Source organism: Macrotis lagotis, chromosome 1 (assembly GCF_037893015.1).
Source record: "Macrotis lagotis isolate mMagLag1 chromosome 1, bilby.v1.9.chrom.fasta, whole genome shotgun sequence".
Lineage (NCBI taxonomy): Eukaryota > Metazoa > Chordata > Mammalia > Peramelemorphia > Peramelidae > Macrotis > Macrotis lagotis.
In genome coordinates, this window is record NC_133658.1 from 853,453,846 (window position 1) to 853,480,291 (window position 26,446).

Below are 26,446 nucleotides of genomic sequence, written 5' to 3' on the forward strand. Positions count from 1 at the left end.
AGTTCTTACTTGACTTGAATGTGCACCTACGGGTGCTTTGTGTAATATATTGTACACTACAGCATCTTATATTTTTTGAGTTGAGTTTCAATAAATTACAATTTTTCACCCATTTCTTGTTTAATTGGCAAGAGTTTTCATGCCATTCATGGGATGAAATGAATATATATTCTTGTATTTTTTTCTTGTTATGACTAACTGAAGCAGGCAGGTTTAGACTTCTTTAAAGAAAAATTATTGTTTTAAAGTGTGGAAATGAAAGGAAAGGCCAGGACTTAATGTATCCTTAAAGATCCTGAAAGGATAGAACTAATTGAAACAAAGAAATTCCTTATGCAGCCTCAACAAAAGGAAGTGTCTTCCAGCCACGTGTGAAGTGTGGCCCTGTTGTGACTTATAAATCACACCTTTCATGAAGTTTTAGAAGTGGCAGGCAGAGTCTTAAAAGTAGGAGGTAGAGAGAGTGCTGTTTGTTGTGGTTTTTTTCTGCACATGCTATGGGAGTTAATTGGACTAAAATTTCCAGGTTCTTTTTACTTTCTGTTACACATGAGGATTATACACCAGTGAAATCATAGTACCTAGGTTTTAATGCTCTGAGAGATGTTTTCTTCCAATCTAAAAGCATTCATCTTTCCCTAAAGCATATTCCTCTTTTTACTCTCAATTCTGGCTGCTTCTTCTTACTTAAATGCCCAATCACCCTAAGCCCAAACCAGCCCAGTGACTACTAGTAGGGATATTTTAAAGATAACTCTTAATTCAGGTTGGTCCATATGATTAGGAAAGAGATCTAGACTAGGAGGCACTCTCGAAACCATAAAGTTCAAGTTTCAACACTGCAGCTAGTTCATGACAATTTTTTCCCAATTACATGCAAAGATTGTTTTCAGTATCCATTTTCATGAAATTTAAAATTCCAAATTTTTCTCCTCTCCAAGACAGCAAATAATCTGATATAGGTTATTACATGTAGAATCATGTTAAAGATTTCCATATTAATCATGTTCTGAAAAAAAAGGAAATTCCTAAGTAAGAAAAAGTAAAAAAAAGCAATTTAAAAAATGAAAATTGTATGCTTTTTTCTTTTCTGGCACTGAGACTCCATAGTTCTTTCTCTGGATGTGAATGACTTTTTCCATCATCACACAATGTTGCCATTAATGTGTACATTGTTTTTCAGATCTTTCTGAAATCTCTTGCTCATTATTGTGGAAGAATAGAATTCCATTACCATCATATAACACAGCTTATTCAGCCATTCCTCAGGTGATGGGCATCCTCTTAAATTTCTAATCTTTGCCACCACAAAAAGACCTTTGGTAAATATTTTTGTACATATAGGTCCTTTTGCCTTTTTTTATGATCTCTTTCAGCTACAGACCTAATAATGGTGTCGAAGCCGGTAAAAACAAATGGAAAATACTGCTAGATGGTACCCCTTGTAAAGACTGCAGGTATTACTAAGAGATAACTCAGCTAGATTTCTTGGGAAAGAGAAAGTAGCAAAGCTAAGGAGGGACGGTTAGAATGGTTGCAACCAAGTTGTAATAACACCAGTAGAGAGAAAGGGAAGAACTTTTGGCAGGGGAAAAGAAGGATTAGGAAGGGAACCCAAAGGGTGGCTAACACATGGAGTAACGCAATGTCCAATGTACATGTCTGCAGGGCTTAATTTGTGTTCAGGGTTGTAGATTTATTTGTGTCCTAGTGAATTTATGTTCTTTAGCTAAAATTTTTGGTGAGATAACTTGCAGGTATCAGTGTTGAAATATATGGAATGAGTGCTTCATTCTCCCCTATATTATAGCATTAAGATGCCAATCCAGGTGATTTCTGTCTAGATAACAAGCTAACAGAATGGGAATCAGCAGAGATATAGGGGTATATACTAGGAGTGCCTTTGTGACATGTATCGGATATACAGCCTAGTGCCTTTTTAGTGTAAGGTTAGCTCAAAAAGGGAACCAATTACTTTACAATGGTACCCTGGTAATTTAAGAACAGATTAAATGTGGCATAATGCTTTTCATTGCTCAATATTTCCTTTGCTACATTATAGTATTTCTTACTGCCTAGTGTTCCCCTGCTACAGATTTGCTGGATCAAATGGTATGCAGTTTTATAGACTTTTGGGCATAGTTCTAAATTGCTCTTCAAAATGGTTGGATTAATTCACAACTTCATCAACAGTTAATTAGTGTCCCAGTTTCCAACATCCCCTCCAACATTGATCATTTTCCATTTCTGTCATATTAGTCAATCTGATAGTTGTGAGGAACTCCCTCAGAATTGTTTGAATTTTCATTTTTCTAATAATGATTCAGAGCATTTTTTCATGTAACTGGCTTAGTGACACACTCCTTTCTTTTTTTTTTCTTTTTTTCTTTTTATTTAAGGCAATGGGGTTAAGTGACTTGCCCAAGGCCACACAGCTAGGTAATTATTAAGTGTCTGAGTCTGGATTTGAATCCAGGTACTCCTGACTCCGGGGCCGGTGCTTTATCCACCGCGCCACCTAGCTGCCCCAATAATGTTTTGTCCTTCATTTTTCATTCTTTTTCTTTTTTAGTTTTGTAAGGCAAACGGGGTAAAGTGGCTTGCCCAAGGCCACACAGCTAGGTAATTATTAAGTGTCTGAGACCAGATTTGAACCCAGGTATTCCTGACTCTGGGGCTGGTGCTTTATCCACTGTGCTACCTAGCCGCCCGACACACTCCTTTCATTTTGAGCTGGGAAGCAGGTGGGAAGATAGGCACTGTGCTAGATAATGAAGCTACTAAGCTTTGGGGACAATTCATGCACATAGAATCAAAAATATGTGCAAATTAAATACATCTATACTTAGAAGAAGGAAAGAGAAATAATGATCAACTACAAGAACTGAGAAAGCTACCAAAGAGAGACACCAAAGTTGTTTAAGAAATGAGGGGAAGATCTTCACTACTGCATTTGTATTGATGTGGAAGATGGAATATCTTAAGTACTGGGAGCAGTTAATTAAATCGGAACAGAAAGGATGAGTAGGATCCACATTGTTCAGGATTTTAAATGCCAGGCTAAAGATTGTGTATTTGTTCTATTCTAGTGGCAATGAAGACTTTATTGTTGGAGTGATATGCTCAGATCTGTTTTGGAAATGGCAGTTTGCAAATTGTGTAGAGCAGAGTTGTCAAGATTGTAGCTGTACCGATTGCTGCATATTAGAAAAAACAATTCTCTTTGGTTGATCAGCCTTATTGGTTGGTTTGATTTCTATTTTGTTAAAAGATTTCCCAATTACATTTCAATCTCATTTGGCTTCCAAGTGCTGCCTCCTCATTTGATATCTAGTGTATAGGATATTTGGAAGAAGAAGGAAGTAGGGGAAACAAGTAGCAGGCTATAATAACAGTTAAAGCCATAAGAGGTAACACATGTAAGCTCGAGTATGAATGATATGTGATCTTTGTCAGGGAAATGATGCCATGAATTGGAGTTGAGTTAGAGGATACTGTGCTAAGTCACCAGCTTCACTTTCTTTTGAGTCATTTGGCTCCAATAAGCCAGATATGAATCAGGACAACTGAAAATGACCCTGGATGCAGGGCAGGGCCAAGTGATTTCCCCGAGATCACATAGCTAGTCAGTGACAAGTTTCTGAGGTTGGATTTTAACTCTCATCCTCCTGATTCTAGAACTGGTGCTCTATCCACTGCGCCACCTGGCTGCCCATTTTCATCTTAGAGTATGTATAGAAGAAAGGGATATGTAAAAAGGGTAACATTAGATTTTTTTTAACTGATTGGATTTGAGGGAGTAAAGCAGAGAGTAAATCCAAAGGATTAATATTCAGATTGTGACCTGTCACTGGCTAAAAGGATGATGGTATCCTCTATAAAAATAGAGAAATAAGATGAAGAGTTGAGTTTATTGGAATATAGGAGTTCCATTTTGAACAAATTGAGTTTCAAATATTTGCCCTGCTCAGTTCTGCTCTTTAGAATTCCCCTGCTAGTATATTCCCTCTCCAAAGTGGCTTGTATTCTGTCTGTGTGTGCAGGCCTCGTCTCCACCAGTTGAAAGTGAGCTTCTTGAGGGCAAGGACCCCGGTTTAACTTTTGTCTTTGTATTTCAAGCACTTGGTACAAAAAGATCCTTAATGCTTATTGTTAGAAGACATCCAAATAAGCATGATGTGGGCAGGGAGCCTGATATTAGGGCTTAAAGATTTGGTAGTTATCTGATTATCTCTTGTCCCTCTACATCTAGTGAACTAAACTTAACTACTGACCCCCTTTTAGGGATCATGTTAATGCTGTTTTACCTGTAGAGTTGGCTTATCTTGAGCAAGTTATTAAGTGTTTTTCCTGTTCTTAACAGGATTTCTCCTATAAAGCCTACCAGTTCATGATTTAAGTTAGTCCTAACAGTATTCTCTTCTTCAATTTCTGTACTCTATGTCTTTAACTTCAGGTTTATAATGTCCTCTAAATATTAGTATCTGGCAACTAGTTTTGTCCCAGACTTCAACTTTCCACCCACCGTTCTGGTTGACATGTGAATTTTTTTCCTTAAAAACATTTTTCATAAGCATTTCTATACCAACCCATTACCAACCTTTTTGGGGGAGGCGAAAAGCTAAGAGCCTCTTAGCTCTCTTGATGTTACATTGTTCCTACTCCAATTTACAATATGTTATAGTGTCACCATGTTACATTTCACTCATATCCTAAATCTAAAACCCCTCTTTGCTAAATCATCAATTCTAGATTTCTACTAGGCTTTCAATTTGACCCCATCTTATATTCCAAACATACAATTTCTAGTCAGGGCACCTTCCTCACTGTCAAGTGAAATACAATGTACTTTTGCTCCTGGGCCCTCATTTCTTATATTGCCATAATATGAAGTGCCTTCCAACCCTGTTTTTCCTCTTGAAACTCTATCCAGCTTTCAAAACCTATTTTCATGAAATATAATTTGATTATTTCAACTCTTATTGATAATACAGCCCGTAATTTGTGTGTTTTCCTGTTTTCCCATGCATTTTACATGCAACTCACAAACAACTGAATAAAAAGGTTGAGAATGATAATGCAGTAAGGGTCCATTTTGAGGGCTCAACTTGTACACAATTTTCTATCACTATAAACATGCTAACTGAATCTGACAGAAGAATCCCACCCCAATGATCATTCCTATTGGTCTCATGGTGATAATTGACAGTGCTGAACTGAAGATCAGGAGACCTGATGGGCATGAATGACCTCTCAATTTATTGTTGACTTGAACACATGGCTCAACCTCTTGAGTCTCAGATCTGTAGGATAGTTAAGTGAGATGTGTCTGACTCCGTGACCCCATTTGGGGTTTTCTTGGCAAAAATCCTGGAATGGTTTACCATTTCCTTCTTCACCTCATTTTATAGATGATTAAATTGAGGCAAACTCAGTTGTTATTGGCCCTGAATCACATAGCCAGTGTTGGAAGCCAAATTTGAACTTGGGAAAATGAGTCTCCTTGACTTTGGACCCAGAGTTCTATCCACTGTGACACCTAGAAGCCCCTTTTCTAGAATAGAATTAGCCATATGGTTAATTACAGGATTATCATAAAGATTTAAGATTATAGATTTAAAGTTGGAAGATACTTTAGAGAAAAATTTGAGACCCCCTCATTTTGTAAATGAAGAAAACAGCTGACATTTCATAACAGAGTAAGTTGCCTGAACCATGTTTTGAACCCAGATCCTGGGGCAGGCTTTGTACTACACAATTTTTCAAATCTTAGAGTGCTATAGAAATGTTAATTGACATGAACAGAGTAATAGGTTGACTTGGAGAAGGTGCAGGGGAAGGATAAATAGTAACCTGACTTGGTCATCCTCCCAAATGGACTATGAGATCATAATGACATAGCTCATCATAAGCTGAAGAGCAGCCTTTACTTAGCAGGTACACACTCTGGCAGCTCCTAATACACAACTGGACTCCTTAGGCCTTTGAGTGTAGGTTCTTCCTTCATATTGCATATGTAGTTCCAGAAGTTGCAATATGGCTATAATGCTTTCATCTTACTTCGATCAAAGTAAAGGATTCTGCCTCACCTCACTTTGGAACTGGCTACAAGAGAATGATCTTTTCACTTCCGAGTCTTGGCTCTCAGAATCTACTCCATCCTGGTCCACCATCTTTTGGGTTATCCTTGCTGCCTTCATGATAGTAGGAACATATGCCCTTTGGAAACGAACTTTTCGGTCAATTCAGGTTATATTATTTTTTGTTATTAAGGAATTTAAGCACTTGCACAAGAGATATATAATACCATTAATAGTCTGAAGAGTGTTTAAATTTGGTTGGAATTTTCAGAGTTGAGCTCTAGCCACTGAAACTGGCAAGAACCTTAAAAAATTGAAATTTCAAAAAAAAATGTTTCATGGCAAGAGAATCAATGTGTAGCATGGGTTTTTCTTTGGCATCTGGTCCCATGACCGTGATGGTAAAGGGAATTTACAATGAATCAGTAGAAGGAAATAAAAATTTAGTCTATTTGAAGAGATGATGACTGTTTTCAAATCTATCTTCACTTCGGAAACCAGGGAGGCTAAACTCTAATGTCATTTTTCTCTCCAACATGTTGAACATATTGAACATGTCCCCCAAATTGAGGTAAAATGCTGAGTTGAGTTGAATCAACCAAGTACAAGATAAGTCCTAGGACTTGTCCAGGGGAAACTTGGAATAGCTGAAGAATCTTCAGTATAAAATTCAGACTTTTTGTAAAAATGGAACTTGAACTAAACTTTAAAGTTGGTTCAATATTTAAATCACATCCTGGAGCAAAATTCAAATTCAGTAGTCTTCAGATATAAACATATATCTATATTTAACATAAGTAAAGTTAATCCAATTTCAGTCCCTTATCAACTGTGTGATCCTGAATTACTTGGAAGCAATATCTAAGTAAGCCAGGAAACCTTTTTACAATGAAATCAACTCCAACCTTGGTATTAGAAGACCAATTTGTACTGCCTTAATTTTTATATAACTTAATTTGGAGATATATATATAGGCTTAATTTATGTATAACTTTGGAAAAAACTTTTTTAGCTTCAGTATTCTTCATTTGTCAGATAGGAAAAATCATTAGTACATAACTAGTCTTGTACCTGGCCTCCTAGAGAAATGGTAGAACCATGTATAGAAACTTCCCCAGGCAGGAAAATGGTGTTTGTGCTCACAGCCCACTATCATTACCACAGCCTATCTTTATCTAACCTCCCCAGAATTCCTTTCTTGTGGAACCTCAAACTCAGCATAGCCAAAATTCGAACTCGTCTTCTCTTCCCCTCTTTTCTTTCAAGGGTACCAACTAACGTGTCATTGTCTATTACCTATAACTTCAAGAACATCACTGGCTCTTCCCTTTGACTTAGCTATCTAACAGTAGCCAGGTTCATCATCTTAGGCACCTGTTGCCATGGTTTCCTTGGTTTGAGACAACTGCCATGATAGTGCCACTCTATTGCTTAGATTGTAGAATAAAATACAAATGCCTTAGACTGATTTTTAATCTGGGTATTATTTTACTGTAGAAAAAAAGCTTGATTAGGAATTTTTTGTTTGAAAGAAATCAGTCTCTCAGTAACTTTGCTTCCAGTTCTGATTTATGAGGTCAAATTGGATAAACCCTCTTGTTCATGACAGGTAATCATTAGTTCTCTAAAGTAACAATCTGTTATATTATGGCCTTTCTCTAATCCTTTCACTATCCTGATTGACTTCCTCTGGATGTTCTCTAAAAAATGGCCTTTCTAAAATATGAAGCATAATCTCGTCAGGATAACAATCTCTCATCTCATAGGCATCAGTTTTGTTTCATTAAAATTTTCAGTAGGAGAGAATCCCTGATCAGGGAGAGAAAGAATTAAGAATGACTGGGTCCTCGTTAGATGAAAGGTGGTGATGATAATAACAGCTGGCATTCATATGTAGTTATATATGTGTGTGTGTGTGTGTGTGTGTATATATATATATATGTATATATATATACAACTTGTTTATATTTGTATTTTTATATCAATATTCATCATATGTGCGTGTAAATAAAATTTTTATATATAATACTTTTTTGGCAGCTTGATGGTAACACAGTGCAGAGTATTTGGCCTGGTCAGGAAAACTCATCTTCCTAAGTTCAAATCTGGCCTTGAACATTTATTAGTTGTGTGACCCTGGGCAAGACATTTAAATGTGTTTGCCTTGGTTTCCTCTTCTATAAAAATGAGCTGAAAAAGAAAATGGCAAAGCACTCCAGTATCATTGCTAAGAACTTCCAGGGGCTCATAAAAAGTCAAATACAATTGAAATAACTGAACAATAAATATAATGCTGTAAGATTTGCAAAGTGTTTTCTAAATATCTCATCCTTACAACAACCCTAGGAATTAGATGCTAAACCCTATTAACAGATGAAGAAATAAGACAGAGGGGCAACATGATTTTCCCAAGATCACAGAAGCTAGCAAATATCAGGGTTAGATTTGAACTCAGATTATTTTCCCAATTATATGAAAGGATAATATTCAAAATTCATCCCACCTTCCCAGCCACCACCCTAGGGATAGCAAGTAATCTGATATAGGTTATACATGTAAAATCATGTTACACGTATTTTCATTATTAGTCAGGTTGCAGTGCACTCGCCATCTTCTGTACCACCAAGGTTTCAGTTCACCTCAGGGCTCTCCTGAAGTCAGTGGAAGAAATGAGCAAGTTTGATGGTATAATGGCTGGAGTTTACCCACGAAAGAGGAAGCATTTGAGGCAGTGATTCATTTGGTAGAGTAAATATTTAGCAGGACTGCTTATTAACTTGGGCTCTGAGAATTTTTAAAAATTCAGATCAATACTCGATTATATTTCGGTAGAATTGAAATATTGTAACTGTAAAATAACTTCAAATGGTATTTTTCACATCATTGTATTTCAATAGAATTGGTTTCCCTTGAGATCCTAATTCTGTGTGTTTTATCCATTTAAAAATAAAATTCTAAGAAGGGATCCCTCAGCTTCATCAGTGGCCCAGGGTTCTCTGTCACATAAGAGGTGAAGAAACCCCAAGAGTAAAAGGCTCTGTCTTTCAACATGTTGATGGTCAAGGCATTTCTTCTCTAGGCCTCCTTATCCCATCTATCAAATGAAAGATGTTCTTTGGGACTAAGGTTGGGCTAAGCTATCTGTTTTTGTTTGTTTGTTTTAGAACTCTCAACTCATACTAGGTTTCTCTGGGTCTCAGTTTCCATAACTGTAAAATGAAAGGATAGGCCTGCAGACTGTATTGGTCTGGCATTGCCAAGGCAACCACAGGTGGAACTTGAAAACTATTAAATGTAGTTGCTTTTTAGGAATGAATTAACTGTTTGACCAAATATAGCAGGATTTATAAAGTGTTCATGAGAGGCCTTTCAAAATCAATCACATCCTAAATGTAACTTAAGGAGCATTTTTTTCCTACCATATTTGATTAGTAGCTATGTGGTATCTGCAACTGTCTGGACTACAGTACTCATATTTTAATCTCATTCAAACGTCAAAGTAGATTTTTAATAAATTAATAAAAGTACAGTCCTGTTCCAGCTCTTCATGACTTCATTTGAAGTTTTCTTGTGAAAGATACTAGAGTGGTGTGCCATTTTCTTTTCCAGCCCATTTTACAGATAAGGAAACTGAGGCATACAGGGTGAAGTGATTGACCCAGGGTTTGAACTCAAGAAGAGGATCTTCCTGACTACAGGCCCAGCTCTCTTTCTACTGTGCTACCTAGATGCTCCTCCCCCCAAAAAACTATCTGGATAATGTTAATTTGATTTTTCATGTCAACATGCAGCTTTGTAGGGATCCATTTCTATTTCAGTTGAATAGCCCTAAAGTCCTTTCTAATTCCAAATCTACGCCCTTATGACTTAAGTTAATCTCATGTATTGGTTAAAAAGATGCTCCAGATAGGTCTGATTAGAGTCCACATTATGCATAGTGTCCTGTGATTCAGGGTTGTTTTGAATGGTTCTTTAAGTAAATCCCTAATATAGGATCAGCTCCTCAGTCCCCAGTGAAAAATGGAATGACATTTCATGGAAGCCCAGAGGTGACTTCCATTTCTCCTAAATCTAACCCAAGCACTAATGGTAGTTTCTGTGTGAAATAGGGAGGATCTCCTGTAGAAGAGGCTGCATAAAGATAAACTTGTGGGAATATAGGGATTCTAAGAAGTAGCTGTGATGTATTGGTTGCTGACAATCCAGAAATGAGGCAGGAAGGATGGAAAAAATGCACTAATTAAAAATGCACTGTCAACTGTGCTAAGCCCTTTACAAGTATTACCTCATATGATCTTCACAGCAACCCTCAAAATTAGATGCTATTATAGCCAGGAAACTGAGACACAGAACAGTTAAGTGACTTGCCCAGGTTCACCAAGTCAAAAAGTGTCAGAGATGGGATTTGAACTTGTCTTAATAACTCAAGTTCAGTACTCTGCTCTATCCACTGCATACTCTAGCTGATTGAAATCAGGAAAGCCCCCTTTCCCCGTCTTTTCGAGAGTCTGTCGTAAGTTGCTTCTGTCTCTTGTCAGTTTTGTGCTTCAAGGACTCTTAGCTATGCAGTATGACATTACTCTTAGAGGACTGACCCTGGAGTCAGAAATATGAGTTCCAATATTCCCTTAGGCACTTATCTGTTTCATTATAAAAGAAGAAAAATATATCTGTCAACTGGGTTGGAAGAACCAAATTAATGTCTGCAAATCCCTTTGAAAGCCTTGAAATAAGTATCTAAATGTTGATTATTCTTATTGTGAAGAAGCAGAGGTGGAACATCACAGGACTGGCTGGGAGTAGAAATGTGTCCAGGTCAGCTAGAACAAATGCATATGAGAGAATGTGTAGTGTACCAGGGAAGATCTGCTGTAGCTCTTGTGAAAGGTTTTTAGTGCTAACATAGGTGATAGGGTTCTCTCCAAAACTTGGTAGGAAAGTACTAAGAATTTTGTTAACCAGCACTTCATGTTATGCCTGTGAAGTAGGTGACATAAGATATTGCAATCTGTATTTTGTGGACACGGAAACAGGTTTAAAGAGACAAAAGTTATCGGAACTCCAGTGCATTCTTATTTCTACTCAACACAGGTTTTTTCCAGTTTTTTCCAAGGATATATAAAATTAGTTTTCAACATTCATTTTTGTAAGATTTTGAACTCCACATTTTTCTCCCTCCCTTCCCCAAGACAGCAAGTAATCTTGATAGAATACATGAATAATCATCTTAAGCATACTTCTATTCTACTGCATTTCTAAAGGAAATAATGCCTTGGGACCAAACAAAAAGGTACCCAAAAAACCACCCAGCCACAACCCCCATTCCCTGGTGATTTTGCCTAATAACTTTTGCATAACTCTAATATTTACAAAACACTCCCTACAACAAGTAGATAACACTAGGACTATATCCATTTTTTAGATGAGAAAGTCAAGACCAAGCCCCACTAGAATTGATTAATAGTATGTTTTCATGTACATAAATGTAACCAATTTATGTATTTTTCTTTTCTTTAGAAAATCATCCTCTTTATTAATTTTCTCTTTATGCTTTACAAGAAGAGCACAAATCTTATTCAAGAAATAATGTCCAACGCTGAAAAAATAAACTATTGCCCCACTTATCAAAAGAAAAATAGCATGTTGGTCACCTTGAATCTGCAGGAGCAAATCCTCCAAAAGCTTCAGATGGTAGAGAGTAAAGTGAAACACCTGGAGGATATGATCTTAACCCACAAAAGCTGCAAGAAGAATTGCATAAGTCCCTGTTGTAGCTGCTCATGCGGTCACAGCCCCCAGTTCACTTCTGGGTTTACTTCTACATCTGAAACATGAAGCCAGGATGTGGAACCCCATCTCTCCTCAGAAAGGCCACCATCCATCATCTTGAGTGGTGTACAAATAAAATGCTTCATACCCCTAATCTGAATTTTGTGACCACCTGTTCATCCACTGTATTGTTTGTTTTCTAAAGAGTAGGAGAGATCATTCCTATGGTTGAGAAGGAACCTGGTGAATCAGGTGAAGTTGGGGGTGGGATGTGCATGGGGCAGCAACATTACCTAGGAAGTGATGTTCAGAAAAATGACCCATCCCTGGAAATAGAAGTTAAGTAGAAGATAGGAGGTGTTCTAAATGAGAGAAGAGAGGTTTGGATATTGGAAGGAGATGGAATGCTGGGGCTTGTTTCCTACAGGGTCTATGGGGTTTGGTCCAGAACTGTGATATTGCTGATATAGCAGATTTGTGGTTGAGGAAATTTCCTCCATCAGGGAAAATTCATAATTCCTCTGCAGCTTTAAGTCTTTTTCTTTTAGTTTTTTTTCAAGGCAGTGGGGTTAAGTGGTTTGCTTAAAGTCGCAGAGCTAGGTAATTAATAAGTATCGGATTTGAACTTAGGTCCTCCTGACTCCAGGGCCAGTGCTCTATCCACTGCACCACCTAGCTGCCCCTGCAGCTTTAGTCTTAAAGTAAATAAACCAAACCAGATTCATATCTTTGGGATGGTAAATTGGGCCATTTTTTGTCTCAGTTCTTAAATAGACCTTAGTCATTGAATAAATATGGCATCAGACAAACTGACCTGGGAAAGACCCTAGTTTAGAAAGGTCAATATTTCCCACTGTACCCTGGACCATCACCAGTTGTCTTGACCTTTGTTTTGCTACTGGATTTCCAATGAGATTGTAGGAGAGAATGAGGTAGCAACTTTGCAAATTTCTGCCTCACTTCAATTTAAGAGTAAATCATCACGAGTGATATCTTTGGGTCTCTTTGAAAACAAAGGATCAACAATTTAAGAAAGTTGTCCAGGCATATAGAAGGCACAACTCAATAGAGACTGAGTTGATCAAGTTGCCCTAAGCTAAATATTAAACATCGTTTAAAAATAAAATTTTTAAAAAGTCCTAAGCTTTTGGACTCTGGGCAAGTCATTTTCAGTTTCCTACTCTGAAATGGGACTAATACTGGCATAAACTATCAGAGAATACTACAACTGAACTCCCAGAGCTAAGGACTACAGAGAGTGTATGTTATGAGGATCAAAAGAGATGGTTAAGGACTGCAAGCCTTAAAACATCATTTTAGCTAGTAAGAGTAGTAGTAGTGCAATCAGGGTAAGCTACTTGCCTAGAGTCAGACAGCCAACATGTGATGAGAGGATTTGGACCCACCTTCCTTGATTCTGAAGCATATGTTTAGGCATGGGAGTATATGATAAAAGTGATAGCTCTTTGGAGCTTCTACTGTTGCTGTTGCCATTTTCATTAAACCACTACCAGGGCCATCACCAAGGAGAACCACATGGCTACTATGCCTGGTCCCTGTGGAAGCCGCTTTTCCCTCTCTCCCCACCTCCCTTTGATCTCCCTTACTTTTCTTTCTCATTGCCTCTTATAGGAGACAGGCTACAGAAGCTTGAAGGCTAAAATAGTTGCTTAAGGGAGCAGAGAGACCATTTGGTGTTTTTACCACCTGAGGCATAGAAGACCCAGTAGAGAGCCAACTGAGGCCAGAGGTTTAGCAGAGTTCCCACTGGGCTCTAGATTCTACTATAGGCCTTTACTGACCTACAATGATCAATTTGCCTCATGGGCACTGCTATAGTGTGTCTGTGTGTGTGTGTGTGTGTCTGGGGCAGGGATTCGGAGAAGGCCATGTTTGATTTGGTAATTTTTTTTAAATTTAGAAACTATTCTTTGAATCCCTTCTCCACAAAATTTTTTATTGATTTGTTTGGTTCATGAGTGCCTGATTTTATTTTAATCCTTGTGCCCAAATTGCTGGGCTGGTGAGTATCCCAAAGAACCCTTGAAGGCTAAAATTGCATTAGCAGCTTTCACTAGCTTCTGCTTACCTTCCTTAAACCAGGAAGACTGCCATTTTATAATTAACCCACAAAGGAGTGTAATGTATAATTTGTTCACTGCATGATGTATTCAATTAATGGTACCAGGGATCCCGTCAAGACCATGTGGAAAAATTCCCTACTCCTACCCTGCCTCTGCCAACTTTCTGAAGTAGATTCAAAAAGGGTCCCAATCATTCAAAGCTTACCATGCTAGAGAACATCACAATCTCTCTCTGAATTAGAAAATTATAGAAAAATGTGCTCTTCCCCTATCCTGTATCTTGAATTTCCTCCCTTAGTCTATATTTTGCACACATAGGAAAGTTACAAAGAAAATCATTATGCATTCACTTCACTCTGTTGTCACCCAAAAAACTTCCTCCTACAACCTTAGTCCCTTTAAAAGCTACCAAAGGGACGATTTGTTAAGACTCATTTTATCCTCCTCCCGCCCCCCCCCAGCAGTTATTGTTAAATATGAAAAGGTGAAGTGTCTGCGATTTTGTTTGAGAAATTTGGAAACAAAAGGGGATATAGGATACAAATTTTTTAAATCAGATTAAATTTTTTTCTTTATAAAAGTATTTTTTCCAATTGCATGCAAAGATAGTTTTCAACATCCATTTTTATTTTTTAAAAATTTAAGACAATGGGGTTTAGTGACTTGTACAAGGTCACAGAGCTAGGCAATTATTAAATGTCTGAGGCTGGATTTGAACTCAGGTCCACCTGATCCCAGGACTGGTGTTCTATCCACTGTGCCACCTAGCTGCCATTACATTCATTTTTGTAATATTTTGATTTCCCAATTTTTCTCCCTCCTTCACCTCCCTCTCCCTTCTCCAAGACAGAAAGTAATCTGATATAGTTAATACCTGTACAATCAAATTTTCCTATAGATGCAGTAAACTAGAAAGAGTCACAGCAATGGCCTTTCTCTCATCCATATGTTTAGCTTTGGAGTTCTTTCCATCAGTGGATAGCTTCTCAGGCCTTTGGTAGCAGAAGTCAGTAATCATTGTAACCTTCATCTGTCTGTTTTTGTGTCTATCTCTCTCATTCTACTGTATGGAATGTTCCTGAATACTTCAGATATTCAGCAAGACTTATCACACTGCTGAAGTTCTTGAAAATCCATCAGTCCCTTCTGATATCTTTTGTTCCTGACAGAGGTCTATCAGACATGTCAGACATTAATGCTCCACTGAGCTTTCTCAGAATCCAAAGCATTTGGATTGGCCTATGTGCAATCAAAACAACACTTGTTGATCCACAGATTGACAATGGTTGTGAATCAACTTGAGCAATAACAAATATAGTTTTGCTGAAGCCAACATTTGCTTCAGTAACTGATGCTCAGAGTCTCTAACATGGTTGTTCTATGACAGAAAATCCTTAGAAAGTTCCCTTTTTTCCATAAAACATTAGTAATTGTGGAAGCTTTCTGGTTCCTGATTAGATATGTCTGGCCATATCTGTCAATTAGTCAATGCTAAGACAAGGCTTATGTTCTTACTGTGTATTAGATTGAAAACTCCTTGAGGGCTGGGATGATTTTTTTGTTTTTTTTCCCCAGTGTTTAACACTAGGTTTAGCACCTAGCTGGTGCCTAATAAATGCTTATTGGCTTCTAGAATGGCCAGGCCTCTACCCTCCATTTCTTGTTTCCATTCCTGATAGGAATTAAGAAGACTCCTTTGGAGAATGGTGGAGGGACTTCTAGCCTGCTTTTCCAGGTAAAGATGTCTATTCTACCTCTCACTGAGCCATACAACTATAGCACCAAACTGTATTTGGTGGGGACAGCCCTCACTATGTGTGAGCCCCTCACCACCAATAAGGAGAGAATGTTGACTTTGGGACTGTGGTTACACAAAGCTAGGAAGGATAGCTAATGCAGTGGGTGACCAAGTCAAGATCCAAAAGGATTTTTTTTTACCAGGCAGTGGGACTAAGTGACTTGCCCAAGGTCACACAGCAAGTCCTCCTGACTCTAGAGCCAGTTCTCTATCCACTGCTCCACCTAGCTGCCCCCTGGATCCTTGTTTTTAATATAAATATTTTATTGGTCTTCCCATTATATACATAGTATTATATGCACTGAATTTTGCAATTTTTCCCCACTTCCCTCCCCTCCCCCTCCCCAAAAGAAAAGGCAGTCTGATAGTTTTTACATTTGTTTCCATGATATACATATATCAAAATTGAATCTGTTGAGGGAGAAAAAAAATAACAGAGATAGCAAAATAATGTAATACATAAGATAATCCAAAAGGATCTTGATAGGGTAGAGCAGAACTGTCATACCAGAGGTTGTAGGACTTCAAAACCTCCCTGGAACTAGGTGAAAATGTATTTGGGAATTGTACAAAATAAAAATACAATACAAAAATAATGTTAATTTGTGGTTTCTAATATAAGGCCAGTAGGGATCTGATCCTCCTAAGTGTTATGCTGAAACTAATTAAATGAAATTCTATTAGGGATGCTTTCAAGTCTTGAATTTGGATACAGAAATATAGAAATAAGAAAAAATAAAGTAAAAGATAGGGGAGGCGAGATACATAACTGTTGTTCTGAAAAAGATGTGGGGGGTTTAGTGGATTGTAAGCTTTATAGGAGTCAGCAATGTCATGTGGTAGCCAAAAACAGCTAATGCTATTTGGGGTTTCATTAGAAGGGGCCCAGCTTCTAGAATAGGAAAATCTTTAAGCAGAGTCTGAAGCATCGCTTATCAGGTATGTTGGAAGCAGATTTGTTTTCAAATATGGGTTGGGGGGGGTACAGCTAGGTGGTGCAGTGGATAGAGCACCGGCCTTGGAGTCAGGAGTACCTGGGTTCAAATCTGACCTCAAAAACTTAATAATTACCTAGCTGTGTGGCCTTAGGCAAGCCACTTAACCCCATTGCCTTGAAAAATCTAAAAAAATATGAAAAAAAATGAAATAAAATATGACTTGGACTAGTTGAATTCTGAAGTCCCTTCTACCTCAAATTCTGTGATTCTATGGATACTTCTCTTCCCTGGGTTAATGTTTACTCCTTGCTGAGACACTGCAGGACCCATATATTGACAAAATTAGCATTTACTAGGTGACAGTTTCTGACCAGCTTCCTATAACTAATCCAATATTTTTATTTAATCTTTCCTTCTGTTGTTCTTGTATCTTTCCAAAGAAAATGAAGTTATCTAGGTACACTGATATCTTCATGTCCCTAATTACTTTCCCCATCAGCTGTTGGAAAATAACAGGTGAGGTGCTTCCAAGATGGCTTAAGGCATACAATACTACACATATTGGTAAAATTCAGCTGAGCAGACAGATGAAAGCTGCCTTCTCTCCTCTGCAATAGAAATCTGATAGTATCCACTGGGTAACCCAACACTAAAGACCCCTGGTTGCCTAGCAAATAATACAGGGCATCTTGAACTCTTGGCATAGTTCACGATAGTGCTTTTATCCCAAGTACAATAGTATATACATATGTTTTCCCATACTTCCAGACCATCATTATAGTTCAATGTGTGTAGACTGCTGGACTGTGAGGAGACTATTGACCAACCCTTCATTTAGATAGTTTTTGAGGTCTGTCCTCACAGAAAAGGAATCTTACTAGTCTGCTCAAAAAAAGTTTAAGAGTCAGGTAGGTTCTGAGAGCAGAGATTGTGGGAACATCCCACTCTTCACATCACAGTGAGTTATGAGTCATATGATAAGTCATCAAAGTAAAGCTTTTCATGATTCTCTTCTAAGTTGGAAGAGCCAGTACTCTTGAGATGGTTTGTTTCTATCTTCCTGTAATCTTCCACAAGGCTGAATATATGGTCAGAGTGTTTAAGGATTAAATCCCAGCTTTTTATCCACAGTATCCTGCTAAAAGTTCAAAAATTAATTCCACCCGATCCTGATTACCAAAGATAATTGCTCATCCTGGATGCACTATGACTTTTCTATTGACAACAACTTCCTTAGGAATTTTCAAGCTAAGCTTACCCTGTTTGTATCCCATATATATATTCCCCTTGCCACTTATATCGAATCCTAGCTCTTTCAGAGACTAGAAAAGTCCTTTCTGAAATTTCTCTCATAGAATAAAAAGATTACAGTGGTCATTTGAGACCTACTGCCCAACAGAGCATTGCAGCCCACATTTTCAAACTTGGCCATCACTTCTGCGCAAGATCCTATGTGTTCACATGGGATAGACCCATAAGTATCTGAAGATGAGGCTTTGTTTACTGTTTTTAGAACCTATTGTGACCTCAATATTGGCAACATTTTTTTTCTTGATTGCACTTTAGAATGAATCTTCTAACATTCAAAATCTTTATTTTTCCTCCAAGTACATCCATCATTCCCAATTATCTATGCAGACCACAACTGTAGTATAAATTAGTTCTACTTTATGTGTTGTACTTGGCTTATGTACATTTACGTTAGATTATCATCAATTTTGTCTTCCCACCTAGAATGATTTTCTTCTCAGTTCCATTTCTCATTAGGTTTTCTATAGGTTGCTGCCTTTGAGTTTATATTTTTATATGCTGATGAGATTATGTGATCAGAAGAGAACTTTATTTCTAAGAATCAAAAGGAACAAGATGGTCCAGGGTTAGTGGAAGTTGAATTTTCCTCAGTCATGCCACTGATGGGCACCAAAAGAGGTGAAAAGAGAGAAATCACTTTCTCCCCATCTTTCCTCAGAGATTTCCACAAAAATGATCCTGAACCCTGACTCAGCCCAATTGAATTCTGTTGATAGGGCTGAGCCATTTAAAGTCTTGCTGATCCAAGAAGCTCGTTTCCTTCAGTTCTTTCAGAAAAAGATGTTCATGCCTCTGAGAGGGATCAGGGTGTAGACCCATCTTCTCAGTTAATTGTAATTACCTCCTGGTATTTCTTGGCCAGGAGAGATTAGTTAAAAAAGTTGTTTCTAGAACCAAAATCTAACATAAGCAATGTAGAAATGCTGGAAAGTTTCCTAATAAAGCCAAGTGTAAATTAAGGCTAACCTCTTTTTCCATTTTTTTTTTGAGGTCACATTCATTATTCCAAGCATTACTTTATGCTAAAAAGTCATTGTCTTCCTTTTATGCTTTTTTTTGGGGGGGGGGAATAAAAGTTTGACAAGAGAATTGCTATTATCAAAAAGTAAGATCAATTTCTGACATTGCATTTTATCATTTTCAAAGAATAGGGAAGTCTGGACTTGTGATTTCATCTATAGAAGAAACTTGCTGAGGTCATCAGCAGCTCTACTGAAATTTATCCTATTAGAGAATCTGGGCACACTGAGAAGTTGACTTTGTCAGGGTCACTAGTCAGCATGTCTCGGAAGAAGGACATGAGCCTAGGTCATCCTGACTCTGAGGTCAGTCCATGACCCATTATTCCTTGTTGCCTTATCATCTTGCCATAATGTTCTCCAAAATGTGACTGTTAGTGGTAACACCAACAGTGTATTAAAGTACCTGTTTTCTGATGGCCTACCTGCATTGGACTTTTAAGAAAATTTTGGTGTAATTTTTGCCATTCTTTTGACTTTACCATATTGTACAATAAATTCAAAATGACAGTATTAAAAATCATGCCATAAAAAAGTTAGAAAAGAAGCAAATCTTAGTGGCTCCCTAAAGTTTCTGAAGAGTGCTTGCTTTTCATATATTCAGCTTATATTTTCAGAAAGCATTCTGAATTTTTCTGGATAGGTAATTCTGGTTTTATGTACCAGAATCCATAACTTTGTTCTTCAGTTTTTTTCAATCATCTCTTGGCCTCCTGTAATCCTAATTGTATTTCCTCAGTAAATTAATTTTTTTTTTATTTCTTCTGGCAGCTTGTGATATTTTTCCTTTATCTTTGCAAGTTTCAGGCTTAACCATCATGTGTCTACCAGGTATGGTAAATGTTAGATTCTCCTTAAGGAGTCAAGTAGAAATCTTTCTGTTATTTCTGCTAGTTGTTTTCTACTAATTCTGGGAAATATTTTCTCATGATTTCCTAAAATATCACATCTAGATATTTTTAGATTTACCAATATAATTTCTCTGGAAAATTAATAATCCTGAGATTTCTGCATGATGATCTCTCCTTCATGTTTATCACTTGGGTCTATGTTGCTTTTCAATAGTTTGGATAATTCAGTGAAGTTTTACATCTCTGTTTCTAGCACTTGTGCATTGAGTATATGCTTTTTTTTCTGATGATATAACTCTGGCTTTTACCAGTCATATTTTTATGTTTTAATTCCATTCTCCATATTACTAATTTTTTAAAATTGCCTTTTGTTTTTTATATCTCCTAATTTTAGTTTAATTAAATTTAGTTGACCTAAAAATAGTCTTTAATTTTAGTAATAAAATTTAGTCTCTTGATTTTCTACTTTCATCTAATTCCATTTGATCTTATAATTTTATTAATATTGCTATTTCTTAATATATATATGAATATAGCACTTATTCACTCATCTCCTTCACTGAGGATAAGAACATTAGGGGATGGTCTTTTAGGTAGGGCTATTGAATATTTGAATTGCAGCCTTCAGTCTAGATTTATAAAAGAGAGCAGAGATTAGGAGATGATGAAGGGACATTGGCCCAATCACCTAATAGAGATAAACATGGGCTTGGATACTGAAGAAAATTGAATAAGTAAAGCCTCTACATCCTCACAGCCTCTCTACCCACCATGGAACTGCCAAATGGAATGGCTGATATCAAGATACATCAGAGAAACATCACAACCACATAGTCCTGGGAGGGAAAAAATATGACCCAAAGATAATTGCAGGTGAGTCAAATTCACTCCTAATTTCTTCATTTATTAATTTTAAACTGCTCTGAGGTGTCTTATTGTTCTATTATCTCTGGGGAGTCCACAAGAATATGCCTTTCATACATTAATATTATTTTGCTTCCCTTCATATTTTTATAGTATTTTGGGTTGGGGTGTTTTTGATACTTTACTCATTCTTCCTTCTGTTGTATTTGATCTTCTCTGTAAGTGTAGCTACTTGTGTTCTGGATTTGAGTCTTTGCCTTTGATGCTCTGGGCAATTCAATCTTCTTATATTTCATTGTTACTCATTCTTTGTTACCCAGAATTCCTTGAGTCTGGGCTCCTGGATCAGCTGGGGGTTATTGAGGTTCATATGGTCAGATCCTTATCCCGAGTTAAGGGCTGAGATCCCTTGAGATGAGATTAGCAGCAACAGAAGCAAAATAGCAAGGGAGGTCCAAAAGAGGGAACCAAATAGTCCTAGTGATGTGAGAGAAAATTGGTGTCACCATCATAAAATGAGAGATCTTGAAAGTGAAAAACTCAGAGTAGCCCTGGAGTTTAAAAAGTTCATGATTTCTCTTTCACAATTCTGCAAAGTTCACAAATTAAAACTTTTCCTGGATAGATAGTAATCAACTTGAGAACAGGGTGAATAACAAATGTGAAGGCCAAGAGTGCCTATGGGAAAGGGAGAAGAAAGAAAAACATACATAAGAACTATCTGGGCTCAGACTTAAGTGAGTCTGGCCACATGAAGCAGAGACCATAGTTCTCCAGTGTCCTGGGCCAGGACCATGTAGTTCTATCTTAGAGAGAGAATGTAGTCATCCTGCAAAGAAGAGAGGAAAGAAAAAGAGAAGGACTCTTTTCTGGGAGACCTTGCTTAAATGCCTTTCATGCTGGATTGGACAGGGGTGCTTGAAGAGTGGTTTAGCAACTAACTGCAGGGATTTTCCAATTTGCATGCCTTAGGGGTGTCCCTCCAGGGAGTGGATAAAACAGTACTCATTGTGCATGGATGGGGTTCTGTGCATTAGTCTTTCGTGTCCCAAAGGGGTGATCTTCAAGTCCAACATAAATTATTTCCTGTGCTCCTTCTTTACTAGGATGGGGGCTGAGGGGTGCCAAGTTTCTTAATAAGCCTCTTGAAGAGATTGGGTCATATGATCCACAGGAAGTAGTCTTGAAACTACAAGTGTTCCTAGACATCAAGAGTTCTGAACCCAGCCTCCCAGAGGAGAAGCTTGTGTCCCAAGCAGAGGTCGGAGACATTATGCAGCTGTAAACATCAATCTTGCCTTTTCGATGAATTCATCAGACTTTGCACAGATTGTGGGGGAGTGTATGGCACCTCCTCACAACACACAAAGTCCCAAATCTTTAAGGTCATATAAGATTTGTGTCTACATGTAAGAATACACGTATGAAGGTAGTCTATATATAGAGACACAGCTTGCAGGTAATATGAGAAATTGAAAATTGATTTTAATTCAATTTTGCTAAAATTTAATCAAGTTAGATTTAATATTCCCTTACTAGTTCCTTTCCCTGGTAAACTTCACTATACATCCCTGCCTAAATGTCAAGTTTTTGGTTCTTTCTTTGCAATCCCATTCATCACCCACTTTCCAGAGAAACTTGATTAACCTAAAGGTCAATTAATTAGCAATTCCCATCCCTGAAGGCTATCTCCATTGCTTGGGAAACTGGGTTGAATTATATTTGCCAAGTCTCCCTCCACTTTAGCCTTGGATTTTCAAATTAAATAGTTTACCATAAATGAGGTAGCTAACCTCTATGCCATTTTTGTACTTGTCAAAATGTCTGACAACTTCATGGAAAATTTCATGCTAAAAAGCCTGGGAGTAATACACCCCTGCTCCACTTCACTGGTGACTGGGAACACATGAGATTGTCCTTTATCCAGAACCTGTGCGAGCATGCCATCATGAAACTGGTGGGCAATGTTGATGAATTTCTCCAGGCACCCAAATTTTGCTATGATCTTCCACACACCCTCCCAACTGATAGTATCAAAGATCTTGGTAAGTTTGACAAATATTGTGTATTGACCTCTATTCTGCTCCTGGTAGATGTTTCTCTGGGAGATGGCAGACAGCAAACACTCTGAAGTCATAATGACTTTTGGGTAGATGACCATCTTCCAGATAAAGGATTAGTCTATTAAGAAAGACTCTGAAAAGAAATTTTCCCACCTATGACTAAGAGGGACTCCCACCCACCCCCTACCTTCTGACTGTCACGTGCCAACCTGTTTCTTTTTTCTTTATAGAGATGGATGGTGGAGGCATCCTTAAACTCCGTGGGGATAACCTAATATTTCCATTACCTGGATGATTTCAGTCAGCTTCTGTATGAGCAATGGACCTCCTGCTTTATGGATCTCTGCTGGGATGGAATCAGCACCAGGAGCTTTATCATATAAGAGGAGCCTTATTAGCATTATAAACCTCTGAAGTATGTGGTCAAAGGCCTCAGGATTGGTTTATGATGTTAAGAAAGCTATTGATGTGTTCTGAGTCACAACATTTGCAAACTTCAATACTGGGTTAAAGAAAATAGTGGGAAAATTTAGAAGCTGCTAAATGGAAAAAATGAGAATTCTACAGGGTTTATCAACAGTATAGTTAATCCATCTCTAAGAAGGTAGCATTTAACTTCCATCAAAAATAAAATTCAAGCAAGCTTAGAGAGTTGCAGGAGTCTTGGTTCAGCAAGAAGAATGATGAGATTCAGTTATATGTTATAGTGTCATCCAAAGCACTTCTATAATGCTGTAAATATTTTTTATGAGCCAAAGATCTTTGGTGTATACAAACTACTTGGTACTAATGGAGCTATGCTAATCCAAATGATGTAATCTCAATTTTATATCACCAATAACTTATCAGAAGAAAATACACATATTGCTCAAGATTTTACTCTGAGGAAACTGAGGCAAACACAGTTAAATGACTCACCTAACTTTACACAGGCTAGATTTGAACTCAAAAAGATGAGTCTTTGTGACTCCAAGGCCTGGCACTCTTATCCTCTGCACTACCTAGACTGCCCCAATTTGTTGTCCTTCATTCTCAAGGAAGACCATGACATCAGGGAGCTGATGCCATGACAAGCACATGAATTAGATTTGAGTGAGGGGGTGATGTGCTAAGTCGCCAGCTTCACTATCTCCTCTGGAGCCATCTGGGTCCAGTGGCCAGATAGGAATCAGGACTGGAGATGGCCCTGGACATGAGGCAATCGGGTTTAAGCCCCATTGATTACTGCTAGCCTAGCTTATAATTTGATCATTCTCAGAAAGAACTTTGTCTCTCAATTTATCTTAATTTTCAAATTTAATCCATAGTTAGATGTCATACAAGGAATTTGAAAAGGGCCACCCTTTCTCTGCCATAATGATAGCTGAGAATGGAGAATAAAGCAAAATTTAGGATAGTCACAGCTGGGCAATCTCATCTCCATTTTCTAAGGGGGGTATTGGGCTGGAATTATATCTATCTGTTGCCCCATAAAATCTCTAGACTAGGGATACAGAGGTTAAGACCAAATGATGCTTATGATCTCAAGAGCCAGAAGGTATGCCCAAGCTTAGAACTGCCCGATTGGCCCCTTCTCATCAAATGCTAGTGGCACAAAAGTCTGTCACAAGTAGCCTTCTATGTAATAAACTCAACTATCCAAGTAAACAGCAAACAGACTTTAGACAAACAAAAATAATTCAGTTCTTCACAGCTAGGAGGGAGAAAGTATCTCAGCTCAATCAGGAGAGGGGACAAACTCTACCAGAGGATGTTGTTTCTTAGCATTCTCTAGAATCTGCAGCTTATAGCAAAGGTTGTCCCTATCCCACCGGCTTGGGGAGCAGCTGAGCTACAGTAGTAATATAAGGTTGGAGGTTTGTATCCCATTCAATCCCCAAGATGGATTTTAGTCTGAATAAAATCAGAGCTCATAGTCTGGGATAGAGAGGTTGCATATTTTGTTAAATAAGCTATTGGCTTAAGACTAAAAGGCTAATTTCCTTTTTCTTTTCAAAAAGGAGATCTTTGTTTTCTTTTTCAAATTTTCAAAATCTGTTGTACTTGTTTTAGGAATATCTTTTGATTTTCTAGTGTTTCTAAAAATTGGATACTCAAATTTATCAGTCCTTCCTTTTTTCTTTGTTTTTTAAATATAAGTATCAGGAATATACCTTTTCCTTTTAAGGTACCTTTAACAGCCAAAAAATTTTGTCATGTTGGCTCACTGTCATTCCCTTTGATTTGAAATTAAAAAAAAAAAACAACTTGGTATGTGACTCCCTCATTGAGACATTGTTATAGTTTCCATTTAACTCATTATCTTTTGTGCAGAATTATCTTACTGATTATAACTTATTTACATTATGATCTGTAAAGGATGCATTTAGGATTTCTTCCTTTGTATATTTCCATAAGTTTTTTGTTCCTCTAGCACAAAACCAAATTTTGCATAGATACACTGAAAAATCCAATACACATATATTATCTAAGATTTTTGAATCTTTGAATTCCCAAATGTCTATAAAATTCACTTTTTCCAATATTGTTCAAGTCTGTAGTATCTTTCTTGTTCATCTTCCTTTTGGATTTATTGTGCCCAGGTGGAAAAACATTTATGTCAACTAAAATCAGTGAATTACTAGCTCAGTCTTTGTTCATTTCAATTAGCTAGCCCTTAAGGACTTGGTTGCTTTGCTATACAATTTTTAGGTTTAACATTGATACAGTTTCATTGTAGTTTCCACATTTGTTTTTCTTTTTGGCATCTACATTGAAATAATGATTAAAATTTCTGTTTTTAAGATTTAGCTGATAAATTTTATCTGAGCCCTTAATTTTGAATCTGTGTTATTCCTGTGTTTTACAGACTTGTCAATGGCAACAAATTGTAGTCCTGTTTTACCCTAATCTATTCTATTGTTAAAAATGGAGTGGTATGTTAATATAATTTTATTTTAAAAAGAGTTGATATAATTAACTCCATTTTGTTTCATATTAACCATCTTACTGTGTATTGCTTCCAGACAAACAGCTAGATCAATTTACAACATACTGGCTTACTTCTGTCTCTCCTTTCAGCTTCTTTTAGTTAGCTGACTCAGTGGAGACTTAGCTTCCTGAGTTCAAATCAGTTCTCAGATACTTACCATCTGTGTGTGACTGTGGACAAGTCACTTAACCCCGTTTGTCTCACTTTACTCATCTATAAGATGAACTAGAGGAGAAAATGGCAAAGGTACTCCAAGAAAACAGATTGCAAAGAAGACTTTTGATAGCCCTAGGAAGTCCCCCCTTTTTCTTCATCTAGTCTCAGAAAAGACTTGGGTTCCCTTTAATCATTTTTATTCTATTGAGCTATCTGTGCAGAGATACATTATAATACAAAATTTTGTAACGAGTGATGAGCATTCTCTTTTGTGATAACCCAGAGAGGGAAAGGATGAGCTAAACTTTATTAAACAGACTCCTTATATCCTTTGGGATAAAATGCAATCTCTTCAATTTGTCATTTAAAGCCCTTTTCAATCTGGCTCCATTTTACCTTTCCAGATTTATTTCACCTCATTTCACCAAATGTTTCAGCTCAACGCACCTACTTCCTATGTATAATTCCTCCAATTGTGGTACTCCCTCCCCAAAATTGCTTTGTGTAGTGAGTTTCCGAAAGCCATTTCACCTGTCAGATGC

At 37.4% G+C, this 26,446-nt stretch overlaps 2 protein-coding genes across 3 annotated transcripts in view; both read left to right on the forward strand.

The window, feature by feature from the left end:
* The window catches only part of RLF (RLF zinc finger), a 145,210-nt gene extending 119,831 nt beyond the window's left edge, over nt 1–25,379 (forward strand). The window contains exons 9-10 of one of the 2 annotated variants that reach the window (XM_074217633.1): nt 20,608–20,723; nt 23,008–25,379. In XM_074217633.1, the coding sequence (XP_074073734.1) occupies nt 20,608–20,684 (77 nt within the window). In that variant the 3' untranslated portion in view covers nt 20,685–20,723; nt 23,008–25,379. Of the gene's footprint in view, nt 1–11,597; nt 11,684–20,607; nt 20,724–23,007 lie in introns of those variants that run through there. The other variant, XM_074217634.1, reaches the window with a different exon arrangement.
* Nucleotides 4–12,009, forward strand: TMCO2 (transmembrane and coiled-coil domains 2). Its single transcript, XM_074217638.1, has 2 exons — nt 4–6,249; nt 11,598–12,009. Exons 1-2 carry the CDS (start codon nt 6,037–6,039, stop codon nt 11,913–11,915), a joined length of 531 nt encoding a protein of 176 aa, XP_074073739.1. The 5' UTR covers nt 4–6,036; the 3' UTR covers nt 11,916–12,009.
* Nucleotides 25,380–26,446: the final 1,067 nt, after the last annotated feature.